The following is a 25,975-nucleotide window of genomic DNA, read 5'->3' as shown; positions in this document are numbered from 1 at the left end:
GGTTGAAATTCTTGTTGATAATTATTGATTTACTAGTGTTGTTTTATAATCCGCGGAGTTCTAGGTTCCTGGGTAACCACAACATTTTTTTAAGATTTTTCGAATATCATCTAGTAAAATTTCTAACTTTCCAATATTCAAGTGTGATATGCTGATGTTTTTTTTAGAGTTCTGGTTGAAATACTTGTTGTTGTTTGTTGATATACTAGTGTTGTTTTATAATCCGCGGAGTTCTAGGTTCCTAGGTAACCAGAACATATTTTTAAGAATTTTCGAATATCATCTAGTAAAATTTCTAACTTTCCAATATTCAAGTGTGATATGCTGATGTTTTTTTTAGAGTTCTGGTTGAAATACTTGTTGTTTTTTGTTGATATACTAGTGTTGTTTTATAATCCGCGGAGTTCTAGGTTCCTGGGTAACCAGAACATTTTTTTAAGATTTTTCGAATATCATCTAGTAAAATTTCTAACTTTCCAATATTCAAGTGTGATATGCTGATGTTTTTTTAAGAGTTCTGGTTGAAATTCTTGTTGTTTTTTATTGATATACTAGTGTTGTTTTATAATCCGCGGAGTTCTAGGTTCCTGGGTAACCACAACATTTTTTTAAGATTTTTCGAATATCATCTAGTAAAATTTCTAACTTTCCAATATTCAAGTGTGATATGCTGATATTTTTTAAAGAGTTCTGGTTGAAATACTTGTTGTTATTTATTGATATACTAGTGTTGTTTTATAATCCGCGGAGTTCTAGATTCCTGGGTAACCAGAACATATTTTTAAGAATTTTTGAATATCATCTAAAAAAATAGTAGTAAAATTTCTAACTTTCCAATATTCAAGTGTGATATGCTGATATTTTTATAAAAGTTCTGGTTGAAATACTTATTGTTATTTATTCAACTACTAATGTCGTTTTATAATCCGTGGAGTTCTAGGTTCCTGGGTAACCAGAACATTTTTTTAAGGTTTTTCGAATATCATCTAGTAAAATTTCTAACTTTCCAATATTCAAGTGTGATATGCTGATGTTTTTTTTAGAGTTCTGGTTGAAATACTTGTTGTTCTTTGTTGATATACTAGTGTTGTTTTATAATCCGCGGAGTTCTAGGTTCCTGGGTAACCAGAACATTTTTTTAAGATTTTTCGAATATAATCTAGTAAAATTTCTAACTTTCCAATATTCAAGTGTGATATGCTGATATTTTTTAAAGAGTTCTGGTTGAAATTCTTGTTGATAATTATTGATATACTAGTGTTGTTTTATAATCCGCGGAGTTCTAGGTTCCTGGGTAACCAGAACATTTTTTTAAGATTTTTCGAATATCATCTAGTAAAATTTCTAACTTTCCAATATTCAAGTGTGATATGCTGATATTTTTTAAAGAGTTCTGGTTGAAATACTTATTGTTCTTTGTTAATATACTAGTGTTGTTTTATAATCCGCGGAGTTCTAGGTTCCTAGGTAACCAGAACATTTTTTTAAGATTTTTCGAATATCATCTAGTAAAATTTCTAACTTTCCAATATTCAAGTGTGATATGCTGATATTTTTTAAAGAGTTCTGGTTGAAATACTTATTGTTCTTTGTTAATATACTAGTGTTGTTTTATAATCCGCGGAGTTCTAGGTTCCTAGGTAACCAGAACATATTTTTAAGAATTTTCGAATATCATCTAGTAAAATTTCTAACTTTCCAATATTCAAGTGTGATATGCTGATGTTTTTTTTAGAGTTCTGGTTGAAATACTTGTTGTTGTTTGTTGATATACTAGTGTTGTTTTATAATCCGCGGAGTTCTAGGTTCCTGGGTAACCAGAACATATTTTTAAGAATTTTCGAATATCATCTAGTAAAATTTCTAACTTTCCAATATTCAAGTGTGATATGCTGATGTTTTTTAAAGATTATAAAACAACACTAGTATATCAACAAAGAACAACAAGTATTTCAACCAGAACTCTAAAAAAAACATCAGCATATCACACTGGAATATTGGAAAGATAGAAATTTTACTACTATTTTTTTAGATGATATTCAAAAATTCTTAAAAATATGTTTGGTTACCCAGGAACCTAGAACTCCGCGGATTATAAAACAACACTAGTATATCAATAAATAACAACAAGTATTTCAATCAGAACTCTTAAAAAAATATCTGCATATCACACTTGAATATTGGAAAGTTAGAAATTTTACTAGATGATATTCGAAAATTCTTAAAAATATGTTCTGGTTACCCAGGAACCTAGAACTCCGCGGATTATAAAACAACACTAGTATATCAATAAATAACAACAAGTATTTCAATCAGAACTCTTAAAAAAATATCTGCATATCACACTTGAATATTGGAAAGTTAGAAATTTTACTAGATGATATTCGAAAAATCTTAAAAAAATGTTCTGCTTACCCAGGAACCTAGAACTCCGCGGATTATAAAACAACACTAGTATATCAATAATTATCAACAAGAATTTCAACCAGAACTCTTTAAAAAATATCAGCATATCACACTTGAATATTGGAAAGTTAGAAATATTACTAGATGATATTCGAAAATTCTTAAAAATATGTTCTGGTTACCCAGGAACCTAGAACTCCGCGGATTATAAAACAACACTAGTATATCAACAAACAACAATAAGTATTTCAACCAGAACTCTAAAAAAAACATCAGCATATCACACTTGAATATTGGAAAGTTAGAAATTTTACTAGATGATATTCGAAAAATCTTAAAAAAATGTTCTGGTTACCCAGGAACCTGGAACTCCGCGGATTATAAAACAACACTAGTATATCAACAAAAAACAACAAGTATTTCAACCAGAACTCTAAAAAAAACATCAGCATATCACACTTGAATATTGGAAACTTAGAAATTTTACTAGATGATATTCAAAAATTCTTAAAAATATGTTTGGTTACCCAGGAACCTAGAACTCCGCGGATTATAAAACAACACTAGTATATCAATAAATAACAACAAGTATTTCAATCAGAACTCTTAAAAAAACATCAGCATATCACACTGGAATATTGGAAAGATAGAAATTTTACTACTATTTTTTTAGATGATATTCAAAAATTCTTAAAAATATGTTTGGTTACCCAGGAACCTAGAACTCCGCGGATTATAAAACAACACTAGTATATCAATAAATAACAACAAGTATTTCAATCAGAACTCTTAAAAAAATATCTGCATATCACACTTGAATATTGGAAAGTTAGAAATTTTACTAGATGATATTCGAAAATTCTTAAAAATATGTTCTGGTTACCCAGGAACCTAGAACTCCGCGGATTATAAAACAACACTAGTATATCAACAAAGAACAACAAGTATTTCAACCAGAACTCTAAAAAAAACATCAGCATATCACACTTGAATATTGGAATGTTAGAAATTTTACTAAAATTTTACTAAAAAAATAGTAGTAAAATTGAAATACTTGTTGTTGTTTGTTGATATACTAGTGTTGTTTTATAATCCGCGGAGTTCTAGGTTCCTGGGCAACCACAACATTTTTTTAAGATTTTTCGAATATCATCTAGTAAAATTTCTAACTTTCCAATATTCAAGTGTGATATGCTGATATTTTTTAAAGAGTTCTGGTTGAAATACTTATTGTTCTTTGTTAATATACTAGTGTTGTTTTATAATCCGCGGAGTTCTAGGTTCCTGGGTAAGCAGAACATTTTTTTAAGATTTTTCGAATATCATCTAGTAAAATTTCTAACTTTCCAATATTCAAGTGTGATATGCTGATATTTTTTAAAGAGTTCTGGTTGAAATACTTATTGTTCTTTGTTAATATACTAGTGTTGTTTTATAATCCGCGGAGTTCTAGGTTCCTAGGTAACCAGAACATATTTTTAAGAATTTTCGAATATCATCTAGTAAAATTTCTAACTTTCCAATATTCAAGTGTGATATGCTGATGTTTTTTTTAGAGTTCTGGTTGAAATACTTGTTGTTTTTTGTTGATATACTAGTGTTGTTTTATAATCCGCGGAGTTCTAGGTTCCTGGGTAACCAGAACATTTTTTTAAGATTTTTCGAATATCATCTAGTAAAATTTCTAACTTTCCAATATTCAAGTGTGATATGCTGATGTTTTTTTAAGAGTTCTGGTTGAAATTCTTGTTGTTTTTTATTGATATACTAGTGTTGTTTTATAATCCGCGGAGTTCTAGGTTCCTGGGTAACCAGAACATTTTTTTAAGAATTTTCGAATATCATCTAGTAAAATTTCTAACTTTCCAATATTCAAGTGTGATATGCTGATATTTTTATAAAAGTTCTGGTTGAAATACTTATTGTTATTTATTCAAATACTAATGACGTTTTATAATCCGTGGAGTTCTAGGTTCCTGGGTAACCAGAACATTTTTTTAAGAATTTTCGAATATCATCTAGTAAAATTTCTAACTTTCCAATATTCAAGTGTGATATGCTGATGTTTTTTTTAGAGTTCTGGTTGAAATACTTGTTGTTTTTTGTTGATATACTAGTGTTGTTTTATAATCCGCGGAGTTCCAGGTTCCTGGGTAACCAGAACATTTTTTTAAGATTTTTCGAATATCATCTAGTAAAATTTCTAAGTTTCCAATATTCAAGTGTGATATGCTGATGTTTTTTTTAGAGTTCTGGTTGAAATACTTGTTGTTTTTTGTTGATATACTAGTGTTGTTTTATAATCCGCGGAGTTCTAGGTTCCTGGGCAACCACAACATTTTTTTAAGATTTTTCGAATATCATCTAGTAAAATTTCTAACTTTCCAATATTCAAGTGTGATATGCTGATATTTTTTAAAGAGTTCTGGTTGAAATTCTTGTTGATAATTATTGATATACTAGTGTTGTTTTATAATCCGCGGAGTTCTAGGTTCCTGGGTAACCAGAACATTTTTTTAAGATTTTTCGAATATCATCTAGTAAAATTTCTAACTTTCCAATATTCAAGTGTGATATGCTGCTGTTTTCTTTAGAGTTCTGGTTGAAATACTTGTTGTTTTTTGTTGATATACTAGTGTTGTTTTATAATCCGCGGAGTTCTAGGTTCCTGGGTAACCAGAACATTTTTTTAAGATTTTTCGAATATCATCTAGTAAAATTTCTAACTTTCCAATATTCAAGTGTGATATGCTGATGTTTTTTTTAGAGTTCTGGTTGAAATACTTGTTGTTTCTTGTTGATATACTAGTGTTGTTTTATAATCCGCGGAGTTCTAGGTTCCTGGGCAACCACAACATTTTTTTAAGATTTTTCGAATATCATCTAGTAAAATTTCTAACTTTCCAATATTCAAGTGTGATATGCTGATATTTTTTAAAGAGTTCTGGTTGAAATACTTGTTGTTATTTATTGATATACTAGTGTTGTTTTATAATCCGCGGAGTTCTAGATTCCTGGGTAACCAGAACATATTTTTAAGAATTTTTGAATATCATCTAAAAAAATAGTAGTAAAATTTCTAACTTTCCAATATTCAAGTGTGATATGCTGATATTTTTATAAAAGTTCTGGTTGAAATACTTATTGTTATTTATTCAAATACTAATGTCGTTTTATAATCCGTGGAGTTCTAGGTTCCTGGGTAACCAGAACATTTTTTTAAGGTTTTTCGAATATCATCTAGTAAAATTTCTAACTTTCCAATATTCAAGTGTGATATGCTGATATTTTTTAAAGAGTTCTGGTTGAAATTCTTGTTGATATTTATTGATATACTAGTGTTGTTTTATAATCCGCGGAGTTCTAGGTTCCTGGGTAACCAGAACATATTTTTAAGATTTTTCGAATATCATCTAGTAAAATTTCTAACTTTCCAATATTCGAGTGTGATATACTAACTACTATTGTTTCTGGGAATAGAGCTCGGAGAAAAATGCTGATTGTGTTTTTCAATATTTTACTACTCTTGAAATGACGTTTATCGTCGATCCGAAACATTTTGATATATTTTTGTTATTTCGGCATTTCTCCAAATAACCTTCTTATTTACTATGCTGCTATTTTGTTACATGGCGTTTTTCTTTTTTGGTGATATATTTATTTATTCATTTAATTTCATTTTTGAAACTATCTTTTATATGATTGCTATCAATATAGTAAGCTTTGAGCAAAATATTATTTTTTCTTATAGTAGCATGTCGTCGATATATATATAAACTTTGATATTTTTTTTTACTTTAATAATGCAGAACTATTTATAATATGTATGAGGAACTATTTATATATCCCGTGTTTATCGATTTTGATTATTTAATATTAGTTTTTTAGAAAATGATATGCTACCGGAACTTAGCATATCATTTTTTCAAAAATTTTTTTTTATTGATAAACGCCAGAACTATTCTTGAAATGTATCAGGAACTATAGAACTCATGTGGATGCATATAGAACTCCAATGAAACTTTGATATTCTATAACTTGGTATGCCAAGTTCACAGACACTACGGCTATAACGTACCTAATTACTTCGAACGATACCATCTGTATTTCAATGCAAAAGTTATGATTCATTTCGCAGACGCAAGTCGCGACGTGATAAATGCAGCCGATATGCACAAGGCTAAATGTCAATGACACGCGATAATGCAGTTCGTGTTGTTCAGTTTAATGAGTACAAGCCATGAAATTTATTTGTATTCATGCTTTCGTCGAAGCATCGTATGTTCATATTTTTTTTATCATTTTTGTAATATTTAGCTGTCCTTTATGTATTCAGAATTTAATGTATGGTAGGAGATGGATCGATACAAAGAACGCTGTGGGAGTGATAAAGTACCTACCTACTTTTTTTTTAAACGTCAAATTCGTCTCGTTAAGTAGAAGAATATTTATTGTATGTATTCAATTTTATATACAAGCCACATACAGTATCACAACTACAAAATAAATAAATGGACAACACCCAATGGCCCACACTTGGCACAAAGCTTGAATCGTAGGTCCGATAGATAGATACCAATACAGAATCTATAGCACAACACTAAAAATATATACGACACAGTCACCTTTAATATAACGATAGAAATAATCGATTAGCGCTAGTACCTAATCATACCTAGAAAGACAAGAAATAAAATGTTACGTCATGAAGTACCCCGTATCAAAAATAAATCCCTAGCAATTTATTAAACGCCTGTGTTGCGTGACTAATGGTATAATTTAACGAACATGTAAATTATTAATCATGATACAAACGCAAATATAGCACCTGTTATCGTGAAAAATGGCTAGAATTTATCACGTTAATTGTAAATAGACATGTGACTAATATTACACAGAAAGTAAGTGCCAAATATCAATTCTGTCAAGCGCCGTGCGCCGTACGCGATTTTTGGATGACAGCCAAAGACGCGCGTTAAAATAGACACTTATCGATAGTGACGGGAACTTGAGTATGACAACACTATTATTGTTCCGGGAATTCCGGCATGGGGACAAAGCAATCAATGTCTTTGAGAAAACGTTGGAAAGAATTTTATTTTAGTTGGTTTGACGTTGTTTTTTGGTGTGCGAGGAAATAGTTTAAAAGACTGCCTGGGTTTGGTTTTGTTGTAAAATAAAATTGACATTGTATTATGATATATTAATTTTACTGAATATCAAACGAATCTCTTAATACTTTTTCTTGTCCTAAATCTTAAGAGATGAGTCTCAGACATAGTTATGAAATGACATTAAGAAAGATCATTTTCCATCTTGACCTAACCGGGGATCGAACCCGAAACCTCCGATGTGGCAGTTCGATATCACGACTTTCAGGGACAAAGGTCATCAATCCAAATTGGAACCTCAATGGCGAAATACCTAAATATAGTCTATATTTTTAAAATGCATATAACCAAAATTTACTTGTTTTTAATTACGAATTTGATAATGCCTATTTCAAAGGGTCGTTAATACATTTTGCGAAAGATAAATTAGCAGCGATCTCTTGGCAGAAAATCTCATAAAATCTAATGAACGCTTTGAACTTTCGACCAAAATCACTTTGGTTACCGCAAGGAAATTTTCAGTTGCCTTTAGGAGTAAATGTATTATTATATTTTAATATTATGGTTTAATTGTGGCTGTTTATGAAATGAGGTAGACATTTATTGTCTAATAATTAAAATGTTTACTTAATTTTCGAAAATGTTCATTTGTACAAACGACTTGTAATATTAATATATTTTTAATTATTTAAATTATTGTCGACCTCGGTGGCGCAGTAGTAAAGTTCTTGCCACTGAACCGAGAGGTCCCGGGTTCGATCCCCGGTCGGGTCATGATGGAAAATGATCTTTTTTTGATTGGCCCGGGTCTTGGATGTTTATCTATATATGTATTTGTTTTAAAATATAGTATCGTTGAGTTAGTATTCCATAACACAAGTCTGAAACTTACTTTGGGGTTAGCTCAATCTGGCCTAACATATTATAGATTTGGCCTAACATATTATATATATTATATTAATGTTAGAAAATGAAATAAGTAATTTGCGATACATTTAATTTACAGGTGTTTTTGCTCATTATCTTCTCCTCAATTCATATTAAATTATATGATTCTATGTTTTATAATGGTCAAAATATAATCTTTTTAAACACACAGATACACAAGTCCAACTTACACTTAAATGCTTTTTAAATCTAAAGCAATGCAAAGAAACAGAATCTAAAGAAAAACAAATATCACTTAAAATAACAGAGAAAAATGTTCGCTCTTATCCATGTTTTCCACAAAGAAAAATAATCAGCAATAGTCAAGAGTAGACACTCGTAGTTCGTCGAGAAAAATTGTTTACTCCCAAGGAAAGCCCAACTTGTCGACATTGTGCCTGATAAAGTTATCTATCAGTTACTGTTTGCTTGCAGAGACGAATCTCGTTTGCCGGCGAGCAATAAATAAGGACACCTTTCTCACGACTGCTATTTGTCATTGTGATGCAAACAGAGATTTTTTCCGGTTTTTGTTTTGCTTGATGTGTCAAGTTGTTGACTGTTTGAGCCACTCTAAGCTTAGATAAGAGATTGGTAAAGCATGAAAGTCAGAAATATACCTATCGGGTTATACATTGACTCATCATTTTCTTATTAATTTGATTATTTATTTTCATCAGCTGCAAATTGCTACTCTCCGTCTAGTTCAACTAATGAAGTGACCTAAAGGACTTTGGACTACTGAAAGCTGCTTTCAGTAGTCCAAAATCTGTAAAGCACTATCAGTGCTTTATTATTTCCACTTGTGTTCAACGCTTAGGCAGACACAGGACTGCTATGCCAATTGTAACATTGTTTGATGTCTCCTCAAGTTAGCAGATACTTGCTCGCTTTTATTAGGTACTATCTATTAGGCCATGTAATCTGGGCAATTACTGTATGATATATTATCACAACTATTGACTGATTTTCGTTATATCGATCAATATGATATATTATCACAATTTCCACAACTATTCTCTGATTTTCGTTATATCGTTCAAATAGAGGCATGGAAATGCGAAGTACAAATCAATCGAAACTTTAACGGAGATTTTATCAATGAAATCGATTATCGCGATTAATTGAGCGTGTTTCCTTGAAAAATGCGGCCAGCAGTAGGCGGAACTTCTGGGAACAATGGCTCGAGCGGCTGAACTGAAATAAAACTGAATCACTCTTCCTGGCAAATGTGTCTTTATCTGTCTCGCATTGCATGTTTGTCAGTGTCTATCAGGGTTACAGTCGCACGAAATAAGTAATTTTCTCTCATCTGAGCGGTTTCCCGATTCCATCCTTGGCCATTAAGCGTCGGAGCTCAAGGTCCTATTAATAAAAAAATCGTAATAAATATTTTCACCTGGAAAACTTGAAAACTGTGGAAATGGCTATAGCCATTAAAACAAACTTAGGGATTATTCTCATAGATGATGTGCTAGTAATGTGTTACTGATTTTGAATTTCAATTCTAGAAATAAGCCCACTATCTATCTAGCTCTGCTAATCGTGGTATACAAGTTTCGAGACTCTCGGCTATGTCACTGTCAACCCTAAGACGTATAAAGACGTGATATGTATTTGATTTTACGCTTCGATTTTATTTGTTAAAGTTGTTTTTTAGGTACTTAAGTCTAATTTAGTTTTTATTTTAATTAGTTTTTTTAATGTGTAAATAAGTTGATATTCGTCCGTCATCATTATTGTGTGATACAAACAAATTGATTTGACATACCATGTTGTCTTTTGTTTTAAATCAATAATTTAAATGAGTGATCAGTAATAAGATAAAAGCCTTAGTTAAATATATAAAGGGGTAAAAACTTTTAATAATAAAAGAACATACGCAAACAGCGTAAATCAATATTGTGTTAACGGTTGATATCAAAACTTCGTGAAAGCACTCGAGTAAACTTCCAAAGGGCCTTTTCTACACGTCACGGTGTTCGTCATCCTTCATCAGAAAAAAATTATATTTGAACTTGTTTGGCTGGATGGATGGATGATGTAATTTTCAATGCAACATTTGTATTTGTTTAGCTTTTGTATTAAGTATATATTAATATTTTTTTATTGTTATGCATGTGTATTATGTGGAAACAAATAAATTAATTTATTAATTTCTTCTAACAAAAGCGAGTAGACATGTTTTTTTACTCTATTAAATCAAAATATTTTACAAAAGAATTATACTTAAATGCATTGTGATGTGTATGAGTGCATTCTAGTAAAATTGCATTGTAAGGAATAATATCAAATATGGTATTATGCGTTATGTGCGCGTATGTACGCGTGTGACGTGAACGTGTGTTCACGTCGCTGGTAAGACTATGCACTACGCATTTGGTCTTTTCCGACCTGTAGACAACAGGGACTTTTACACAGTGTGTTATAGCCTTTAGCGTGCGTCCTCAAACTTAGTCAATAATACAGACACAGACAATTCTATTTAGGTTAATGGAGTAATAGGAATAATCCTGTTTATAATGGTTATGGAGTCCCCGTAGACTCCCCTGTGCGATTGCCTTTTGTTTCTGTTTGGAACACCATAACGGGAACTACTGAAGCAATATCTGCAAATGCTTATTGAAGTGTAAAAACTAATAAGCCATAAGAAAAAAATAGAGGTTTTGTCTAATACTTTTGCAACTACGTACAGTCTGTAAGGAGTGAAATAAATTGTGAACCGGTGTGCATGTTTCCCCACATGTTTTCCTCCACCGGAATCAAGTGATGGTATAAGACAAACTATTTAAATGAGTCAGACGGTATAAAAGCTCTTGTGGCAAGAGTAGGATTCGAACCTGAACCACAAACTCCTCTGACTTAGAAATTATGTATGTATTTTTATTATTCATTCTATTTACACCTATACTCAGGCTGACTTGCTTCTGATGAGGCCATTCAAGAAGTCCCATTTTCCAAGAAGGCCATTCAACTCTACCGTCGATCTAGTTTAGTAATTATCTTCATCCATAATTTTTTTCACCCTATATTCCGTTTTAAGTTCCTAAGATTTGACGACCTCGGTGGCGCAGTGGTAAAGTGGTTGCCTCTGAACCGAGAGGTCCCGAATTCGATCCCCGGTCGGGTCATGATGTCTGATGATGACGATGAATGATTTTTCTGATTGGCCCGGGTCTTGGGAAGTTTATCTATATATGTATTTGTTATAAAATATAGTATTGTTGAGTTACTCCCATAACACAAGTCTCGAACTTACTTTGGGACTAGCTCAATCTGTGTGATTTGTCCTAATATATTTATTTATTGAAGAAGAAAGTTCCATAAAAGTTGATTGTAGGCTCTGCTGTTCTGAACTGAAGTTTAATCAAATCTTGATCAAAATCGTCTTTATATGTTAGCACAAATTTCCGATTTGTTTTACTATACACACCATATACAAATCAATACAAAATGACTAAATCCATGTATCCAGTAAAGGCCGACAGCCTCAATAACAAATCATCCTCAATCCCCAATGTACCATGAACCGCTTGCCAAGTCATGCATTGAGCCTATGCGGTGGTAATACGGGTGAATTTGCTATGATTTTGGATAGGTTGATGTGCCGAGACTGTACTGTAGACATCAAAGGATCTGAGCTGGTAGAAATAAGGTTATTTTCTTAGGATTCAGATAAAACATGATTGATGGTGTGCGTATTCGTATTTCCCCTGAGCCGTGACGGCGTGAATTATTGTATAAGTGTTTTGTTGACTGTAGTCCGCGATATGAAGGCAATTACTGTTTCACGTTGTGTCAGAATATTCTTTCATTTGTAATCACGTTTTTATTTGTAAGCTGTTTCATTTAGTTTTATCTTAAAACCGGTATTCGTTTTGTAATCGACTCTTTCATTTTGGAATCGAATAGAATATTGAAATTAAAACTGGAGTTTTCAAATCCTAGAGAGTCAATGCCAACATTCAAAATTCAAGTAAAAAGTTTTGTCTCTATTTACTTTTATCACATTTTCACATTTAATAACAAATGAAAGAATTAAATAGAATGTAAATGAGGTAGATGATGAAACAGAAATAAGCAATTAAGTTCGGGCTTCATTAAGATTCCAAAGAGAATCTATGCTAATTAATAACAGGATTAAAATTAATACTGTCAAACAATCTATTGCGCTTGTGAAAAAATAAAAGTTCTTCCTTAGTCCGGCCCTGGAAAAACAAAACCATTAGTTGAAGGTGGGCCTGTTCCTAATTACTATCGTTAGCCGAGATATACGACCTTATATACTACGTCTAAAAATATTTAACATTCGGTCAGTGTTCGACCTTATTACTAAGCGCAACACGAAGTAAAAATTCGCCTGCTTTCCGAAGACTTAGTTGGCGAATTTTATATGTCAATGTAAGATAACAGATTTAAGTCTCTATTCTTGAAATGATAAGGTTGATGTTTGTGTAATATGTTAACATATGAGCAGGAGACATTTTTTGCTGTCTAGGGAGAGTCCTAGTAAGTAGAATTAATTGGCCAGATAAAATTGTTTCTGTGATTTAAATTAAGTATTACTTATAGCAGATTATTATTTTCTGGACACACGCAAAGATCCCGAAATTGTTATCAGAAAAGTCTTATTATTTTAGTACGTCTTATATTTTGTCACTAAAATATATATATATAGTGAAAAATAGTACATAACAAAACCACTCACGGCCTATACATATATATTTTATTCTATAGGTAGGTTGAGTTTGCGTTTCTGAGCGTTTTCCCCGTTACTTTTTCAGTTGTTAAGCGTCAGAACCCAAGGTCCCCTAAACGTGGCATCTTAAATCTCGCAATTATTTTTCCGAAATAATGTACACTCGAACGTCTCACATCCAGCCTTTATTTACGTTATGAGATTTGGTACCTACACTAGATTTAAAAAATTAATCTATCAATAAATTCCCCAAATACCTGTCACATAACGAGAGGAGAAGTTATGACTGTTCTGCAACGTAGCCAGCTGGCACCGGCCGAGTTCACTACCCTACCGTGACTCACGGTTATGTAAACAAAATCGCAGTTTTTTGCCAATTTATTCGATAACGATACAAAAAAAATACTCATGATCTTCAAGTTCGTTGAAATGAGGTCATTTTCGGTGTTTTTTTAAGGATTCGCTCTTAAAACTGGTTCAGAAGGGAATGTTTTCAGCGAGTCAAAACATGCGGCTCATAAGAGAACGAGATATTACAAAAATAAACAATATATGTAAATAAAAAATCACTTTATTGCCACATTTAATATTACATAGTTTAAATAATATGTTAAACTGCGCAATATTAAATTTGGCAATTAAAATTATTTATTTTATTTTAAGCGATTTACTTTATAATTAATAAGACAAAGGAATGTCTCAGCTTCTCTTATCTCCAACAAAAAAATGTTATTATTGTTAATTTTTTTTGTTATCACAATGTTCTATTGATTTTTGTTTTAGATGTATATAGATTTAAATTCAATTATGAAACGTCTAGGCAACGTTATTCTTTATTTTTTTGATTTTAAATTAAATCGGTAAACAAACAAAGATATATTCACGTATTCTTGGGATGTCTCGTTTGAAGACTAGGTAATTTGCTTTATTTCCTTTACAAAAGTCACCTTCCTAGCAGAACTAACAAGCGTAAGCAGAAATTGAACCAACAAAAGCGACGTACCGTACATTTTTCCAGTTTCAATCGTTTACAAAAGTTCAACTACGTTAGCTCGATTCAGCTCCCTGAAAATATTTTCTGTGCCTCGTAGACAATTAAGAAAGTTGCACACTTTATTTTTAAAGTTGCCGGGACCTGGGACTTTAAATAGGAGGATAATTAAAAACGCTTTAGTCTCCCAAGTCGCGAGTTTCGCATTGAATGTAAACAAACGATTCCATTTTCAATTCATAGTCCTTACTTAGTTCGTTGCATTTGTATATAATAAAGACATTTATTCAGAAATGAAATTTATGTTGTATTTCAATTCATTTAATTCATGCAATTTTTCACGTAAATTATACACTATAAAGTAATTTCTCAATGAGCTACAAACTACTAGCATTTTGGAACGACCACTGCTGAAAAGAAATGCCGAAAGAAACTCATCAAAACAGCGTTGACCATGACGAGTTATAATTTTATGAGTTTATAATTTTATAAAAACCTTTTCACTTTAATGTATGTTTTAGAAGTCCGATTGTGACTGTAACAAATATAAATAAGCAAGATAAATTACCTTATATACCTTATATACCTATACATACCTTTTTGAAATTACAATAGTATTGCTTTACACTATCTTTGAAAATATTCTTAAGATAGACAGACTTCTTTGCTAGACTTTATCTGGATAGATAACTAGCGGCCCGCCCCGACTTCGCACGGCTAAAACCATAATATAAAAAAGTAGCCTATATCACTCCGGAACGTTTTGTCTATCTCTGTGCCAAATTTCATTAAAATCCTAGTAGTTTTTGAGTTTATTCATTACAAACAAAACAAAAAATCTTTCTCTCTAAAAATATTATTAGCATGGATAGAACTAAAAATGCTATTGTCAGGATTGAATAGTTAACAAGCTGAACTAAAAAGAGACGAATTTATAGACAGTCCCCAATTTTCCACTACATATTTAATAAATTGATCAAAGCCGTGAATTCGCTGCTTCACCATTCATTTCATTGGCTCTCACCCAATTTGTGAATGAAACATTTTTCCACAAGCGACCGGGTTACGAGAAATAATACGCCAGTTATGTAGCAAAAATAGCTTCGATTACACGTGATTACGATTTGTCATAATATATTATTAATATTCGTGATATTCTTATACGAATCAAAATAAAAAATGAATTGTATTAGGATTCTAAATCCGTTTTCATGGTGCCAAACAAATAATTTATTTCCTGTCGTAATTAATTCGGGTCCCATATTTTGATTATTAATAATGTGTCCATTTGCTACTTCTATTAAATCTCATGTTACTTTGCCACAAGGTTTTCTTGTCACCAGAGAGATCTTATGGCATCTTATCGCCTGACAAAATCCCGTGTCCGTGCTGTAAACGGTTGAGGAGTTCCCTCGTTTGGAGCCTATGTGGGCTGCATCTTCAGGTCATGCTTATCATAATAATGCATTGTCATGGAAACTGAAGCGACGTGGGAAATTTTAACTCTGTAGCTCAACTGGAAAAACTCTGTTGGAAGTAGGAAAAATCTAACTTGCAAGATTTGATTTTTAAACAGACAACGGGATAAGTCTAAATAAAAGCTTGTAATGAAGACCTTTGCCCAAAATTGGGACACGTCACCTATAATATTGATAACAATATATATACGGAATACTATATATACAGCTTTCGGGGTATACAGATCTATATGCGAAAATCGAACGTCCACGCCACGTTTATCGTTACAGTCAACAGCACATCAACCTATTCAAACTACACAAATTAATTGCAAACTCGCACCATAGATGGTGCGCCATATGCAGGGTGACGCGTGCAGGGTAAATTAAAGTGTAAATAAAATTCTTATATCTTTGTCCACAGGAGTTTCCCACGACCGATCATACGTCCTCTTCCGACTAGGTCGCCGGGTGTCACCCGCCGTCCGTCAGTTCGCAGAGACCGGCCGGTCGGACACCCTGGGCTCGGCCCCGGGCACCATGGACGTGTTTGGAGCCCCACCCGTGGGGCAGGGTGCGGGCCGCACTGAGGCAGAGTTTTTTGTCGATGGAAATCATTCTAGGGTGAGTAGTCACAAGTAATTTTAGGCCATGACCGGACTTAATTATATAGTGGTGTGCCATAAAATAAAACTGAGCAATAGAGTTCTTCATTGCTAGAAAGCAATGATGGTAAATAGTTATCATTTATGCTATTTATTCTCCAATATTTATTTTGTTAAATCCATATTATTAAGTTCCTATATATTTTTCTTCTTTACTCAACATTTCACATGTGAAATTTATCATAAATGTTGATGGATACGATCCTAGTTATTATGAAATCATTTTCACCCGATAGTATATCTATTTTAGTGTATCTATTTTAATTGCACTCTTGCTCCAAAAGTGTAATATTCTACAATAAATAAAGTTAGAATAAATCATAGATAACATTTTAAACGAAACAAAAGTATCTAAAAAGCGCTGCTAGCGCTTTTTCGATACTTTTGGTTCGTGATTTATTTCAAGATTTAAGGACGGTACAGTCAACCACATGTCAAATTAACAGCATTGATCTTAATGGCAAGATAATGGGGGCCAATTTGCAATGAGTTTAGGAATTATGATGTGCTGTTGTCTATACATTAAGAATTTGCCCTGGTTTTATTCCACCCGTGTTTCAAATTAACTGCATATATTCTTAGTTCTTTGAAAAAAAATCTTATTCTGATATATTCATAATTCTATAACTTTGACTTTCTGAGTTGGCATTATTTTATTTTCATGCTCTCTCCATGGTACTGAACAACTTTTCGTATGGAAGCAACTTCGAATCGCGAAAAAAAATTAAGCTGATCCATACATTTTCCACAAGTTAGGTATTTAATTTTGTATAGAACAGCTGTTTTTTTTTCGCGATTTCGGAGCTACCCTTATACTAAAAGTTGTTCAGAATTATGGACTGAGCACGTAGACAAAATATTGCTAATGTATTAAAAGTCTCCCTGTATAAGTATTCTATAATTTTGACTCTTTTTTTGACTTTGATTTTCTGAAGACAAACTTACCCCATTCTTCACCTTCACTAATTGGTACTTACATAATATTCTTATATATAAGGGTATGTAGTAATACCTCATACATTTATGATTATAGCCAATGTCGTTATTTAAAACAAAACTGATGAAAATTTTCGCTGAACACCCAAAAGTTACAAAATATAGCCCACCAGAAAAACAATTTCGTGTTCTGCAGCTACACGATTGCTGGCGTTGTTTTTCTCCCGGCAAACAATTGGCAAAAATATCGTATTTCATCGTTAATTAAACGCAAGAGGCAAACAACAATTACGATACGTCAGACTTTCGTGCCGGGCTGAAAACAAAGTTGTATTTGCTATTCGCCGTATTTGGTTCCGTACGATTTTAACATTCTTTGCCATTAAGATAGAACTAGCTTTTTCTATTTTTAAACTTTCGCGTTGCATAATACAGTTAGTCGCCCAGTGACCACGGACCTTTGTAACAAGGTTTCGGACCTTGTTACAAAGGTCCGTAAATAAAAAAGAAAAAAAAAAAAGAAACGTCTGAGAAATAAAAAAAATATGTGCGCGTTTAATATCTGTTGTTTAGTATATAACTAGCTTTTTAGGCCCGCGGCTTCGCCTGCGTAAATTACCCCCGGGAACAGTTACTTTTCCGGGATGAAAGGTACCCTACATCCTTCTGCACACAAACTACATGTATGCAAAATTTTAGGAAGATTGGTTGAGTAGATACAGCGTGAAGAGGCAACAAACTTATTTTCGCATTTATAATATTAGTTACGAAGTCTACTTCTTCCTATTTAAGAGCTAGACTTTCTGAATATAAAATTGACATTAAATAAATTTTTAACTTCTCATATCAAGTCCAATTTTCTGATTAGTCTATTGGCATAATATATAAAAAAGCGCGATTTAAAAATACATTTTTAAATCGGCCTGGTAGTCGGTTCTACAGTATAGCACATTCAAAGAAGCAAATATAAAAACCCGAGTGTTGTGTGTCCCAAACGCAATGCGAAGTTTTGTCCTCTCGTATTATTAGACGTGTAAAATTTATATTATCTGCTACAGTGTAACTGTAAATCAATGTATCTCACAATTTAGTTAACCCACCTGCGGGCCGGTTATAATTAACTGTCAGATGCATTTGCGCGTCAAACGTCTGGCACAATCGGAAACGAAATGAAGTTAGCAGAAAAGTTATATTTGGATCCGAAATTCAACATTTAAACTGACAAAAACGAACCGAGGAAAAATGTTGTCCGGGATCTAGGATTTATTTTTGGAGCCTATCAAATAGTCAATAAAAACGGTCTTTTAAATTCGTCAAAATCATAAATTAATACTTTCAAAACCAAATTAAGTACTCCTTCAACATTTCCCTCAGGAGCTAATAATAATATATCAAAACTTAGACAAGCCTTAATTTTTTATTCGTAAAAACTAAAAACATTTCGTGGTAATGAAATACTGAAAGTATTAATTTTCTTCAAAGCAAAGTCAAGAAATCTAATCGTTTATGAAACTCGTTAATTTTCTTATAAAAATGTAAAATTCTTCAAAGATTTAATGACTTTAATAACGATCAAAGCGGACGTGTAAAAAATATAAGTTATTCCGACAGAAGAGCAGCTTGGCTTAGGTGACCTAATTTCCTTTAAAAGCCAGTCGGCTGACACTAGCTACGTAACTATGAAAAAGTTTATAGCTTATAGGCAGAGGTAAACCGATCGGTTAAGTTTCCGCAAACCTGCTTTGGCGCCACCATCATATTTTTACAAATTATGTTACACTAGATAAAGGATTTTATTAAAACGTATTACAGCTATACATATTGCACACAGTTGCCATAAAGGTATCGGACTGCTGATTCCGCGGTTCCGCTTTCCTCTGGTAGCAGTGGCAAACCTAAAATTACTTGATAGCCGTATTGGCTAAGGGGAAAATGCGTGACAATGGTCTAAACACTAACTAAGGTTAAGTAAAAAAAGCATAAGAAAAATATAATCATGAAAGCTCTCAGTGTAGAGGGAGAGAGGAGAACCATCAAGGAAGCTATATCCATGGGAGAGAAAAAATAATCTATGTTTTTATTTCGCTCTGACCAGCATAATAACCATGGACAAAATCTTGTGATACAAAATGTAATCTTATGTAACTATTATTACTCTAATTGTTTGATCATGCCCCGGTGGTCATTCCCATGGGAATTTTATTAATACATACAATTATCAAACACAACAGTCCCTGTAATTTTGTAATACTTAAAACGCTGTTAGTTAAATCAATAAAGTAGGTAAGTAAACTTATTGCTTCACAAATTGGTACTTACCATTTGTCACAATTCTGGCGACCATATTTAAAACGATAAAAGGGAAATGTGAAGCTGAAACTGAGCTGAAGAGGTCGAGAGGAACGAAGCGCCGATATTAGCCTCCGATATTCGAATTTCGTTTTAAATATGGTGGATATTTAAAACGATAGAAGGGAATGTGGTTCTACAGGTTTAATAACATTTGTCTCTTTGTTCCAGGTTTCTGTGATGGCGCGAATGATCCCGTCTCCAGATTGGTTCATAGGGGTGGACGGCTTTGACCTCTGCGTCGACGGGAACTGGCTCGATAGCATTACCGTTGAGGTATTTATAAAAAAAAATTCTATTCTTTGTTGTAAACGCGAATATTGGCGAGAACGTATCTTGTAAAATAACATGGTCTCTATTACATATACGTAAAAAGAACTGACTTTGCAATTCACGTTTCATTATCGAATCTTTTCGCAGTGAATCGCAACAACCCAATCACATTACGGCATGGCTGTCGTCGCCGTCACTATTCCGCATTGTGATTGGTAAGCCACGTCTTATTGCGAAAAGATTCGAAAGATAAATGCTCCTATTCTATAATAATTTTGTCAATGGAAATACGATTACTATCTCGCAAATATTGGTACATTTCTTTGAAATCACCTAAACATATTCAGGTATTTTTTATTTTTATCAGATTTTCTTCATTGAGTTATTTTAACCCGAACAAATAACACATAAAAAGAACTCAGAAGCACTAAATAAAATACCACAATCTTCTAGCGCCACCTGAGTACTCAATTGATCTGTCGGCAGCCACATATAAAACCATTGAGTTAGCTCATTTTTGTGAAGACATAATTTGACCTGTTCTCGTTGTCAAATGCCATCGACACGCAATGAACAAGGATAGAATAGAAGGACAATACAGTAGGGCTAATTTTAAAATTGAAGAAATTGAAATAGAATTATTTGTTATTTCCTAGGTGGAACCTCTTGACGCCGGAACAGACAATGGATTCACGTTCACAGCTCCCAACTGGCCTACCGCACCACAAGGGGTGGCGTACAGAATCACCTCTAAGTATCCGTCACATCCAGCAGGTTCATTCTTCTACCCGCATCTGAGAAGATTACCGCCGATTGCCACGTTTCAATTCATAAAGGTAACAATCATCCATTTGTCAAAGAACTTACTGGATATTTATTATTCATCATCTAAAGATGTACCTATGAATTTTATTGCATATAGGAGTGCTAGGTATTATTATCCTGTACTTCAATGTCAATTTATAATTAATAACTAGCTGTGGCTTTATTCACATGTGAATTTCAGAATAAAAAATTAACTTTAATAATAACTTTATTGTATGAAAAATAAATAAGTGCTGTAGCTAAATAAATTAATCCTATTTCATCGAATCTGTCCATAGATGTTGTGTGATTGAGTTTACATCCTGAAGCACACTCACAGACATTCGAACTTTTGCATTTATAATTGGATTAGATAAATATTTATATAGAAGCTTACACTTGACATCAGATACAGGCTATAGTACAACTATAGTATTGAGATATGACTATCCTAATTAGACGTTTTCCTCTAGCTCCGAGAATATGAGCTCTCGGAAGTGTTCCACCGCGCCAGTGACGACCGGCGTTATGATGTCATTCAGCTTGACAAGCTCAGCCACAACAGCATAGATGTGCTTGACGGCAACCGAGCATTGTCCATAGCTGAAGAGGTCGAGAGGAACGAAGCGCCGAAGATTTATGCTGATGGCGCCTTGACGACTCCTGACAGCTCTTACTCGTATTATACACTGTAAGTACTGTATTAATTCAATAACTTACTTCGCTGTTTCAGAGATTCAAAGGGGAACTTAGCCTCCGATATTCGAATTATCCACTATTTCCTATTTAACTAAATCAGCATGTAATTTAAACGTTCTAACTTTAGCCACCCCTTGCTCGGGGACAAACAATTTATCTCGGACCTACTCCAAGTCATAATTATATAGCTGACGATACATTTTATAATTTTGCTTGTACAGTGTTGCATTTATTTCCAGCTTTTATTATTTTTAGATCTTCAAGTTTTTCTTTAATAAATAGTAGTGTACCTGTGTAATATTGTAGTGTGTTTAAAATTTTAACAAATCACATGTGTATCTTCCTTTCTTACTGCAAATAGAGACAAAATATTCATCCTGACCGGTTGATAAGCGTCATATAATGATCGATGAATAGTTGTTTGCACTCTTAAAGGGCGAATTCATTTTAACGACATGCCCACTCAACAGAACTATTAAGCCCAAATAGGTTAACATCGTGATCTAACGACATATTTTATAGTTATTACTGAATATGTTTTCTAGACTTGTTTTAAATCGCCAAGGACATTATTAAAAATATAGTTTACAAAACATTGTTTGTTTATTTTCGTGGGAACTTCAATAACAATCTAAATAGATGTCTTCTGTTTTTATAGATGATTGCATTTGTTTATCGTTGACTATTTTTTCAAACCCTCAAATAGCTTTTTTGTGCATGAATTATATACTTTTTACTTTCTACTTTTGTTACCTTTTCCGCTTTGTATTACTAAAAACTCTATTTTAACATTTTCGTATGACGATGTCCTTAGATAGCTATGGATCCGGGAATGGGAAATGACTGTAGGTAAGAATTTCTGGTGCTGCATCTCATCACAAATTAAAATAAGCCATAATTTAATTTTAATTTTCTTTTTTGGTTATTTCTAAAAAACTTAAACTTATGATTTGTTATTAAAATAACACATATTTGTACAAATATTATCACAGTGACGATATAACCACCAAAAAACAGCGGAAAATGACTGTCCCCTTTCGCGAATCGATGGCACATTCAACCTAATAAAATTCATTGTAAATTCTCACTATTTACCAACGCATATTTTACCGCTTAAGTTGAGATGTGATGGACTCGACCATCCTTATTAGAGGGTTCTGATAGTGATATCATTAAAGAATATAGATTTTTTTGTAAATTTTGAATCTTAACCTGTAGGACGAATACGACCGCCAATACGACAGAGGAACCACGATCCGCCAATGAGCTGCCCACTTCAGGTCCGACTGCCAGTGAAAGATCAGCGATGCGAAGTCTGGCGAGGCGATACCGGGCGCGAAGGCGACGCAAGCTGCGCGCTGATAATGCTGATCCAGCTGAGAGGAGGAAGCGGAAAAGAGCAAGTAAGATCATGTTCTTTTCTTTGTTGATAAAGATTTCAATGAGAAAATAATGATTAAAGAGATAGCACCTCCGTATTTGCCAACAGAACATTTTGTAGAAATGTTTCAAAACATACTTATTCCATTTCTGAAACACGATATGCTGTCTATTTTATTGCGACGTTTGGTTTCTGACCTAGAATATGATCACTCCATATTTTTACCGTCGATATTGTGGTTAATCTATAAAATGTACCTGACCTTCACGGCTCTAAATGAAACTGGAAACACACTCAAATGAGAGAGAGAGAGAGTTATCACTAAGTAGTGAAGACCCATCAAAACCCTTCAATGTTTTTAACAGCTTCTTTCTTTTAGGACTTCTAGACTGCCGCGTCTCAGACTGGGGAGAATGGAGCACATGCCGTAGTGACGGTGGTTGTGTAGGATCAGTTGTGCGTACGCGCAGAATAATCCGTCGCCAACGCCCTGGTGGCGCTCCCTGCCCACCCACCATGCAATCAAGATGGTGCGCGACCAACTGCACCGCGCAACAGAAGCACGAAGACTGGCGGAATAATCTTACGTAATTCCTTTTTCAAATTTCAAACGGTTATATTTATTTCTCTTTTCATTTTTTTCTCTTTATTATAGGCCAGTACTTTACAAGCTCTTTTCATTTTCTATAGAATACTTTTAGCATCTTTGTCTGTCCGTCCAATATCAGTTTGTTTCCGAATTTCGTTGATCCTTATCGTTTGGGTGTAAATTTGTGGTGTGTAAAGATAATCAATAAAATTGTTGTAAAAATAAATTTAGTAAAAGATGACTGTCGATGTTTGGATTAGATAGACTTTTATTATTTATCGCTGTATCTAAGGGAGCTTCTTCAAAGTTGTTTTCATTTCTTTGTCAATTGTTAGGACTAAGGATGGAGCGAGCTGAAGTGTAAAAATTTGATTTGCTTGCAAATTAATTTTGCTTAAATCTCAAATTTTCTTCAGAAAACTCAAAATACTTGTAATCTTTTTCTTACATACATAAGATCGATAACTTATTATCCTTAATTAGTTTGTCCCACTTGATTAACCAGCTAAATGCTTTCACTTATTAGAAAATAGAGATATTTAATTTTTTTTTCAATTAGAAACTTAAATGCATATATTTTCTGCTCTAGTACAAAATAAAGTGGTGTCTTATGGTGTAAAATTTAATTATAACTAGTTTTAGTTGTACTGCAACTTACTTTATTACAGAATAAACTTCTTTAGTTGTTTTTTTTTTAATTCCGAAATCTATAGTGAAACGCATTCTTGCAATATTTTGTAATATCTTCCACGCGATACAATATGATATTTTTTCACTTTCTGTCGTAGCCCATACACTAACTGTTCTTGTGAAAGTATAATAGTTAAACATACATATCGTTTAGTTAAGATTTAAAGTGACAGAAACTCAATAACGATGTAGTTTTTTTTTTTTAGTCGATGTTGAATCCAAAGAAACAAGTTTTATTTTTATTAATTAAGTGTACATCTAATGCATAGTTAAGTCATGGTTAAGTCAGTATTTAAGATGTAGTGAGAGCCTTCTGTAATTTCTATTCTGTGACACTTCAATAATAAACATGGATTTTTATTTTTACTTGCCTACTTCTCTAGCTCAGTGACCCTCTAAGTGGATTTTAGCATCCAAAATGAGAGAATGCCATATAATCAGATTTTCCAGTCGCCTAAATGCTGCGCGATGGTGCGCAAGTCGACAGTTTTTAACTCACGCATATGAAGCTCCACAGTTTAGGTCCTCGCATCCTTAAAAACCCACAATAAAATGTGCAACACGTAAACAATCATTACATTTAATTTGCATAAACAAACACAGATAAATATTTGACGCACAACAATAGAAATGAAATATCTTGTACAGTCGATAGCACATCATGTTACCTAAATTCATTGCAAATTCGCCGCTATTACATGGTGGCTTGCCGTCGACTGTACACTGCTTTAAAATTTATCAACTACTACTTATATTTTACGAAACTTTAGTCAATTGACAATGTTCAAATTCACATAAAACTAGAGTTTGTTTGCCAATAAATAATTTAAATCTTTCGAGAAATAAATGGTGATTTTAAAGTTTGTCACATCCGCTTATGCCAAAGAACTCAAATCTTTTTACGATGAGACTATTAAATGAAAGATCAATTCACGTATATCCATAAAGCATAAGTAATTTTGATTTAGGTACGATCAGATTTGTTTTGAAACATAAATTGATTTTATTTGAAAAGCATGCGGAATAAATTTTAGTGTCTTTAACATTTCTTCATATTTATGAATAAAAATACATATAATAAAATTAACACTATATCCATAGTAAATTTAACACTATCATTATCTGTCTATCGACCTGATTCAGGGATGGGTTTGCGCCCGGGCATAAACTACGCGTCGTTTTTGCCCGGTGCAAACCCAGTTCGGTGTGCTCCTGGGCGTATCTTAAATATCTGTTCCGGTTTTGTCCTCGGCTAAACCCGAGGCCTACGAAAACCTTTTCATCGTAATATATATTACAAAGTTAACACTTTCGATATATTACAAAGTTAATGCTTGATGTGGAATATGGATGAACTGATCTTGATACTTATTTAGGATTTACAACGTCAAAATATTAGGCTAATGAAATTAAAGCTATAGATGGAACTGTAAAATAGCTAATTTAAAGCGAAATGTTAACCTTAGCGTAACTGATTGGAGTATGTGTATTTTTTACAATGTAAATTATTCTGATTTCAGTAATAAAACATCTTAAATAACATTATTTGAGTTTAATTTTCATTATTATACAGCTCTAAAACATACATGTACCACACACGTTTGAACTTAATGTACCTTTAAAACCATACGTACAACCTTATGTTAAATATATGATAAATGGTTTGAGTTGAGTTTTAGTTTGGAATCGTGCAAAAATCAGCTGATCCGTACATTTTTCTCAAGTTAGGTGTTTGAATTAGTATGGAATAGCTATTTTTTCGCGATTCCGGGGTTCTCATACGAAAATGGTTTCATCTCATCTCTCGTCGCCAGTAATTAAAAAGTCACACTGTATACGGCGGGCTTCAAGCCATAGCCATACGCAAAACCCGCGAAGCCCGCGAAGTAATCGCTGTTTTCTGTTATCTCTAATTATCCTGTTTCTAATAAACATTGAAGTGGGATCAATTAAAATGCAAAAGCAATATTGTAAATTAATTTCCACAAAGTGTTCTTA

At 32.9% G+C, this 25,975-nt stretch overlaps 1 protein-coding gene across 2 annotated transcripts in view; it reads left to right on the top strand.

Annotated features, from left to right (window-relative positions):
- Positions 1-25,519, top strand: part of mspo (M-spondin) — a 52,773-nt gene extending 27,254 nt beyond the window's left edge. For both annotated transcript variants that reach the window (XM_053748769.1, XM_053748770.1), the window contains exons 3-8: positions 16,016-16,215; positions 19,713-19,817; positions 20,471-20,650; positions 21,092-21,309; positions 22,536-22,720; positions 23,078-25,519. In XM_053748769.1, coding sequence (XP_053604744.1) covers positions 16,016-16,215; positions 19,713-19,817; positions 20,471-20,650; positions 21,092-21,309; positions 22,536-22,720; positions 23,078-23,289 — 1,100 coding nt within the window. In that variant the 3' untranslated portion in view covers positions 23,290-25,519. The remainder of the gene's footprint in view (positions 1-16,015; positions 16,216-19,712; positions 19,818-20,470; positions 20,651-21,091; positions 21,310-22,535; positions 22,721-23,077) is intronic.
- Positions 25,520-25,975: the final 456 nt, after the last annotated feature.

Source organism: Plodia interpunctella, chromosome 8 (genome assembly GCF_027563975.2).
Source record: "Plodia interpunctella isolate USDA-ARS_2022_Savannah chromosome 8, ilPloInte3.2, whole genome shotgun sequence".
Lineage (NCBI taxonomy): Eukaryota > Metazoa > Arthropoda > Insecta > Lepidoptera > Pyralidae > Plodia > Plodia interpunctella.
The sequence above is the reverse complement of the archived record's forward strand: the minus strand, read 5'-3'. Positions and strand labels throughout refer to the sequence as shown.